This window comes from Nannospalax galili, unplaced genomic scaffold, assembly GCF_000622305.1.
Source record: "Nannospalax galili isolate Female #2095 unplaced genomic scaffold, S.galili_v1.0 scaffold632, whole genome shotgun sequence".
In the NCBI taxonomy this organism is placed as follows: domain Eukaryota; kingdom Metazoa; phylum Chordata; class Mammalia; order Rodentia; family Spalacidae; genus Nannospalax; species Nannospalax galili.
Window position 1 is genome coordinate 1,525,402 of NW_008332816.1, and position 8,355 is coordinate 1,533,756.

Below are 8,355 nucleotides of genomic sequence, written 5' to 3' on the forward strand. Positions count from 1 at the left end.
AACAACCTTCTGGCTAGATGGCCTAAGGAGAATCTGATGATTGTCCTGTTTCCACTTCCTGTCTCCGGTGGTCTTTGCGAGCATGGGGATTAACAACCTTCTGGCTAGATGGCCTAAGGAGAATCTGATGACTGTCCTGTTTCCACTTCCTGTCTCCGGTGGTCTTTGCGAGCATGGGGATTACAAGCACTTGCTCCACTCTGGCATTTATGTGGGTTCTGCGGATCTGAACTTGGGTCATCCATTAAATTCTCGCAGCAAGCGCTTCTGCCCACTAAGTTATTTCGCTGGTCTGACAAAACCGGTTTTGGGTTGTGTTTAGTTTGCTTGTTTAAATAAGATTTCTTTGTTAGGCATGTAACACTGGCACAAGGTACTGGGTTTCATAGGGACATTTTTATCCTGTTTACGGTGTACTCTGAACACATTCAGTCTACCTCCATACCCTCTTTCTCACACATCCTCATCCTCCCCCTAGTCCCTTTGTTCCTCTAGACAGTTCTACTTTCACGTCATAGCTACACACAACTTTTCATGTATTTATATAAAATCTAGGATGCACAAATGAGAAAAGATAGGGCATATTTGCCTTTGCATGTCTGAGCTATTTCATGAACACGATAACCTCTTGTTGCATCCATTTTCCTGAAAATAACATTACTTGGTTCTACATGGTTGAAAAATTCCGTCATGTGCATATAAACCACATTTTCTTTATGCAGTCCTCTGTTGGTGTATATCTTCCTTCCATAGCTACTTATTGTGAGTCATGTACAATAAACACGGATGTGTAAGTATCTCTGTGGCATGATGACTTAAGAGTCCTTCAGGTAGATACACAGTAGTAGTACACCTGGGTCATATGCATTTGTAGTTCTTCAAAGACGTTCCAGGTGGATCACAATAGTGGCTGGGCAGATTTACATGTCTGCTAGTGGTGTATAATGGTTTCCTTCATCTCACATCCTTGGCAGCATTTGTTATTACTTGATTTCCTAATGGCTGCCTTTCTGGCTGTCAGGAGATGGACTATCAGTGCAGTTTTAATTTGCATTTCACCAATGGCTAGTAAAGTTTAAGATTTTAAATTTTTTGAGGATTTCATGTATGAGTACTTCTATCCCTCCCAGTCCCCCACTAGTTCCTCACATACCCCCCATCCCCCCTCAATTTCCTGTCTTCTTCTTTATTACTGAAGCACACATAAATATACATTTATAAACACACACATATATATAATTCACCAAGTCCATTTAGTGGTGCCTACATGTACCTGTGCTTATGGTTGTCCATTTGGGGTTAGATAACCTCTCAGGGAGCTGGTTCCTGGAGAAAACTGACTCTCCCTTACTTGTCATCCACTGATTGCCTGTAGCTCTTCATCTGGAGGTCGGACCCTGTAACAGTCCCCTATCCACCTTGACATGTCAACTGGTTTTGTCATTATGTAGATCTCAAGATCTTCTTTTCATACATTTAGTGATCATTTGGGTCTCATCATTTCAGAGCTGTCTGCTCATCCCATTAGTCTATTTATTGAATGGATTGTTTTATTTGTTGTTATTTAGGTTTTAAGAGTTCTTTGATATTGTAGATACTAATCCTCTGTCAGATATACAGCTAGCAAAGATTTTCTCCCATTATGTATACTGCCTCTTAGCTTAATTATGTCCTTAACTGTGCAAAAGCTTTTTAATTTCAAAACTAATATTTGTTAATTGTTGGTATTATTTCCTGAGTCAATAAGAAACCCCTGCTTTTGCCTGTATCTTGAAGTGTTTTCCATATTTTTCCACCTAATAGTTACAAAGTTTCATGTCTTACATTGTGAGTTAATTTCTTTCTGTTCTTTAACTACCATTTTAACAGGACCTACTCTTTCCTGTAGCCTTGAGAATGTGTTTGTCTTTATCTTCAGTCTGAGGATTCCTTCTAGCATGTTCTGTAGAGCAGTTTAGTAGTCATAGATAAATCCCTTCTTTTGTTTTTATTTTGGAGAGTTTGTATTTACCCTTCAGTTATGACACAGGTTTGCTGAATGTAGTAGTCTGGATTGGCAGTCATAAGGTGTTTCAAGTCCTCCTATTTTGAAGTTTCTCTTGAGAAACTTCTGAGTTTTCAATACACTTCCTTTGTTTGGTATATTGAGGTGTTCAAATGTAGTAAGAGGTGGGGAGGCTCTTTTCTGGTTTTGTCTGTTTGGTGTTACAACAGTCTCCTGTACCTGGATGGACATATCTACCCTAGATTTGGGAAATCAACCGGTATGGGTGTTTTCCATGCCTTTGGTATAAAACTCTTCTTGAGCCGGTCGTGGTGGCGCACGCCTTTAATCCCAGCACTCGGGAGGCAGAGGCAGGTACTTCCTTTGTTTGGTATAGTGAGGTGTTCAGATGCAGTAAGAGGGGAGACTCTTTTCTGGTTTTGTCTCTTTGGTGTTCCAACAGTCTCCTGTACCCGGATGGACATATCTACCCTAGATTTGGGAAATCAACCGGTATGGCTGTTTTCCATGCTTTTGGTATAAAACTCTTCTTGAGCCGGGCATGGTGGCGCACGCCTTTAATCCCAGCACTCGGGAGGCAGAGGCAGGCAGATCTCTGTGAGTTCAAGGCCAGCCTGGTCCACATAGTGAGTTCCAGGACAGCTGGAGCTGCAGGGAGACCCCGTCTCAAAAAGACAGAACCCCCCCACCAAACCAAAAAACAAAAAACACCAAACTCTTCTTCTCTTGTGTCGACAATTCATAGACTTGGTTACTAAGACAACCCCTCCTGTTTTTGTTTTGGTCCCTGTCTCAAAAAGACAGAAAAAAACTCCAAAAACCAAAAACCAAAAAACACCAAACTCTTCTTCTCTTGTGTCGACAATTCATAGACTTGGTCTTTTCATCTTTTTCCAGAAATCTGAGTCTGTATTTTCTCTTTAATTCAACTTTCTCGTTGTCTGAATGCTCGAATCCAGCTACATGTCTTAAAAGCCAATACTCTGCAATCTACCTGAGCTATTCTATTGGTGAGGTTTTCCACTGAGTTTCTTCTCCGACTTGCTAAAGCCATTTCCAGTTTTTCAGTCTGGTTTTTCTTCAGCATTTTTCTTTACTGAATTCCACTTTCATATCCTGTATTTTCTCATGTCACTCAGCTGCTTGTTTTTCTCTTGGAATTAATGCAACAGTTTATTCATGTTCTCTTGAATTCTTTATTTATAATCATTCTTTTGAGTTCTTTGGGATTTCATCTGATTCACCCACATTGGAAGCCACTGCTGTGGGAATAATAATTTTCAGAGGAGTCATGTTGCTTTGATTGTTCATGTTTCTAGTCTTTTATTTATTTGAGACGTGCATAACTAAGTTTTCGTTTGAATTTTTAAAGACCAGACTTATTCTTTCAGTGGAATGAGGTGCTTGTTTGTAGTAGGATGATACTATTTCTCAGCATAGGACTGGGGTAAAGCTTGGTATTTAGACTCGCGGCCTGCATGCCTATGGCACCAGGCTCAATCTTTGCTACTACCTGGAGGCAGAGTACTGCTGGAAAATCAATCACTATCAAAGGGAGAAACTAAGACACTACAAAAATTATAAAACAAGTACTTGGCAGATGGTAGGAAAGGAGAGTCAGTGCTCCTTCCTGGTGTGATGCCTGGTGGGGTGACCAGACTCCAAGGGATAGAACCACACCCAAGATCATTTAGGAAACACATATTGGAGTCAATAGGCCTTTGAAAAAGATGAGTAACAATAGAAGACATGAAGTTAGAAGGTCAGGAGGGTGAGGATGGAGAGGAGGAGGGTTTCTGAATATGATCAAAATACATTTTGTAAAATTTTTCAATCAAAATACTTTAAAAAGTACTCCCTCAATGCCAACCATTTTAGGAAGTAGTGGAAGTAGGAAGCTGTGTGTAATGAGATATTACTTACGGATGGTGTCAGTGGAAAGGAGAAGAACAGAGAAAGATGCGAGGTGAGTAGTATATTTGTAAGTCAAATAGATGAAGTGAAAGGAAATAAAAGGAACAGCTCAGCCAAGGGGACAATGAGACCAGCTTGGACAAAGGTGGAACAAAAAGAGAAAGCAGGCTGAGGTACAGACACCCCCCCTAAGCCAGGCCAGTCCGGATTGTTTGGGAGAGCCCGTGAAGGGGAAAATGAGTGACTCCCCAGCTGTCTGGACAATGCTGTTTCCTTATGGTCATCCAGCACCCCTGGCTCTTACAGTCTTTCCACCCCCTCTTCCACAGTGGTCCCTGAGCTCTGGGTGGCAGAGGTTTGTTATGGGAGTCCTGCCCAGGGAAAAGCACTCCAAAGTCTCCTATTCTCTGCACTTTGGCCAGTTGTGGCCAGGAAAATGGGTTAATAAACATCTGTTGCATGAGGAAGCTTTGCTGGTGAGAGTTGAGAGATTCATTAGTATTTGTTCTGCCTCCTGCTCTGCTATGTTCCCTGAGCACATGCACAAGACCCAGGCAAGTTCAAACTAGACAAAAAAAAAACAGCACAGAATAGGAGAAATGGGTAAGAATCCCTGACTTTAGCTGAGAAACCATTGGCAACCAATGACTACTGGGAAAGGGAGAGTAGGGTTTCTTCAAGGGAGTCACACCAGTTAGACTAACCAGGTTCCAGTGAATGGACTCACACTGAGGGACATTTGGGGACAGACATTTGGCTTGATAGGCCCTAATGTATATGACATGACAGAATGCATGAAATCTGGTAGGAGGCTATAGGAGTGCATCTAAGGGAAGGGTCTAAATATGATCTAAAAAACAATAAAAATAATCACCACAAGAAAGGAAAATGAGAGAGAGGAGAAAGGAGAGAGAGGAGAGAGGGGAGAGGGAGGGAGGGAGGGAGGGAGAGAGAGAGAGAGAACAGAGCAAGACTTCTAAACTGACATGTTTTTGGATAAAAGAAGAAATCAGAGCTGGGTAGGCAAATGAATCTGGACACGGCCTCTCATCTGGGGAGTGTTTTTTTCTCTAGACATTCCTCCCAGTGCCCTGGGATGCCAGTCACACTCCTGAGCAGTCTTTCACAGATGGTGTTGACATTTCTGGGCAGTGTTCTGCCAGTCTGGTTCTAAATGAAGGGCACATCGTTGGGGATTCTTTCACAAACTGGGTTCTGAATGCTGTTCATGTCTCTGGATAGATTTTTCCAGGGCCATTCAGAGAAGCTGGTCTCATTAGCACAATATCCCTTGTGGTTGGGCTGTGTGTGCTGGTCATGCCACAAACCAGTCCTTTCCAGTTCAGAGGCTTGTTCTGGTCCCCCTGAAACAGAGACCAGAGTTTGAGAAACAGTGACACTTGCAGTGAGAATGGCAGGGACAGGTATTTGGCAGGAACACCCCCCCCGCCTTACCAGCCAGCATCCCATCTTCCCATCAAGCGTATCCAGGACAACCTCCCTCTTGTTCCACTAGGGGTTTTCAGTCTATCTTTTATGCATGACTGATAGTCACATCAACCAGAACAGGGTGTATTTTTTCTACCTTAATTTTTCACTCATACTCCAACTGTCTTGTTTCACATATGCTTACTTATGCAGTTGCCCACATACTTACCATGATAAAAGCAGATTTGTGTACACCTATAATTATATCCATCATATATCTTAAAATATTTCTCTTGGGACTGGAGAGATGGCTCAGCAGTTAAGAGCACTGGCTGCTCATGCGAAGGACCTGGGTTTGTCTTCCAGCACCCACATGGAGGTTAACAACCATCCTAACTCCAGTTCCAGGGGATGCAACATCCTCTTCTGACTTCCATGGACATTGTTGCAGATGCAGGAAATACACTCATACACACAAAATAAAAATAGTAAATAAAATATTTTTTTAAAAATTTAAAGTATTTCTATTTATAATTACTCCTTTATTTAATATTGTTCACTTGCTGCATCTTTACCTGTTTATAATTTAATCTTTCTATATAGAGCCTAAATTCTTATTTGTTTTTATTTTATATGTAAAAGTGTTTTGCCTGCATGTATATAAGTACATCATGTGTGTTCAGTGCCCAAGGAGGTCAGAAGAGGGTGTTGGAGCCCCTGGAATTGCAGTTACATGCAGTTGTTAGCCAAGATTTGTGTGCTGGGAACTGAACCCAGGTCCTCTGCAAGAGCAGTCAGTGCTGTTAACCACTGACCATCTCTCCAGGCCCCTCTACATAGATTCTAAAATTTATAAAGATTTTTTAATTTTATTTTCAATCAACTAAGTTTGCTATTTGGCAATTCCATACACATTTATAATGCATTCTGCTTACTCTCTCCCTCAGCCCTCCTTTATCTCCCTCTCATCCCCACTACCCCACCAAGTCCCCTTTCTCAGATTCATGTCTTTTAAATTAAATTTGATTTGGTTTGTGTGCTTTTATTGAAAAATTTCCAAATCTCATACCATCTATTTTGATCATATTTAGGCCCCCTCCACTCTGCACCCCTTTTTTATGAAAGGAAACGTTTGTTTTGGCTTAAGGTTGCAGAGGGAGAGTCCGTAATGGCAGGGGCATCATCACAGCAGGTGACTGGAGCAGGAAACAGAGATACCCTCTTCACCCAGCGAGAACAAGCAGGAAGCCAGGCGAGCTCTCAAAGCTGGTCCCCAGTGGCACACTTCCTCCAGTAAAGCCTTACCTCCTAAACCTCCCCAGTCCTCCTGTGTGAGGAGAGGAAGGGAAATGGTTCATACCAGACCTTCATGCTCTAAGAACAATGTGACTTGTAGGGAATAAGAAGTAAAGGAAATAGCACAAAGCCTGTATCTCTTCAGCGTGCCACATAATCTCCTCTTCTTTCATTCCTAGGAACAGTTGATATCATCAGCTCATCACCAAACATGTCAGACCCAAATACAGGTAAGTAAGAACAGTTATGGGGCTGGACACAGGTGCTCTGTCCATGAAAGGCAGGTGCCCTCTGTGGATTCTGGGATGATTTGGGACTGTTATGACCACTATGTCTAAAATCTCCAGACTCACTTCCCCAAGACCACACAGTGGAGAATCTCATCAGGATCACGATGGCTGGCTTGGTCCTGGTGACTCTTGGAATTCTTCTGTTTGAGGCTCAGCACAGCCAGAGAAAGATCCAAGATGCAGCCAGGAGGTGAACAGCAGAGGCAACAGCACCCAACTTGGAGTGGTAAACTTAGACTGTGAACACTCTAAGCTGTTGTGGGTCTGGAATTAAACCTGGGACACAAGTTGGGTGGATGGTGCACTGGGAGTTTTGAGCAGCATGACCTGTTTGGGGAGCAGGGAACTATGGGGTGTTCTGTGCTGAGAACTCTTCCTCCATGATACTGTGATACGTCCCACACATCCTGCTGTTTCTCCGGCTAGTCCCTTTTGCCTCACCCCTCAGCACCTCTAAAGCCCTCACTAGCTATTGCATTTTCATATAACTTATCCCAATTTGGGCCAATGACTGCATTTCGTCAAGCATGGTATCGCTTGAGCAGCATGACCTGTCTGGGGATCAGGGAACTATGGGGTGTTCTGTGCTGAGAACTCTTCTTCCATGACACTGTGATACGTCCCACACATCCTGCTGTTTCTCAGGCTAGTCCCTTTTGCCTCACCTCTCAGCACCTCTAAAGCCCTCACTAGCTATTGCATTTTCACATAACTTATCCCAATTTGGGCCAATGACTGCATTTCGTCAAGCATGGTATCGGCGCTCTATTTCTTTAGCTCAAATCCCGAATTTAGTGAAAACAGCGAAACAAATGGGAAAAGTCAGTCTCCCACCTGACAGCTAAATCTTCAACGATACACAAAGACCTCTCTCTGTCTTCATGAAATGGTCGTGCATAGCTTCTGCAATCTTCTGACATCACTGTACTTAGCATCATTTGAGGTACTGGTGTTGTTCAGCAGCCAGTGTGGGTGGAGTTGTGGGAAAGGGAAGATGACCAGCTAAATAGGAAGGAAAGAGCAGCCCCATCCCTGTTCCTCCCTATGGAGCTGGTTTCTATGGGCCCTTAAAACTGACTCGACATACCCATCAATCAGGGTTTAGAGACGGGAGTAAGTGGAACCCAGTAGCAGCTCATGGCTGTAATTCCAGAACACAAAGGCTGAGGCAGAAGGATTGCAATGAGTTCAAGCAAGCCTGGTTAAGTAACGAGACACTGTCCAAACGGTATCAATGAAATACAGCAAAAGGAATGTCTCATTTGGTGGGTAGGGTGTTTTGGGAGGACTGAAAATCATTGTTGGAGGCCGAGTTGTTTCTTGGGATGGAGACAACTGTATGGTTGATAAACTATAAAACCATGGGGCTTGGCTCCCCCATCTGTCAAAAGCAAAACCCTGTTCCTCCATTCAACCACTTCT

At 43.0% G+C, this 8,355-nt stretch overlaps 1 protein-coding gene across 1 annotated transcript in view; it reads left to right on the plus strand.

The window, feature by feature from the left end:
* Positions 1 to 7,302, plus strand: part of LOC108490563 (leukocyte immunoglobulin-like receptor subfamily A member 5) — an 8,536-nt gene extending 1,234 nt beyond the window's left edge. Inside the window, exon 5 of the mRNA XM_017796791.2 lies at positions 6,991 to 7,302. Within this exon, the coding sequence (XP_017652280.1) occupies positions 6,991 to 7,127 (137 nt within the window). The 3' untranslated portion in view covers positions 7,128 to 7,302. The remainder of the gene's footprint in view (positions 1 to 6,990) is intronic.
* Positions 7,303 to 8,355: the final 1,053 nt, after the last annotated feature.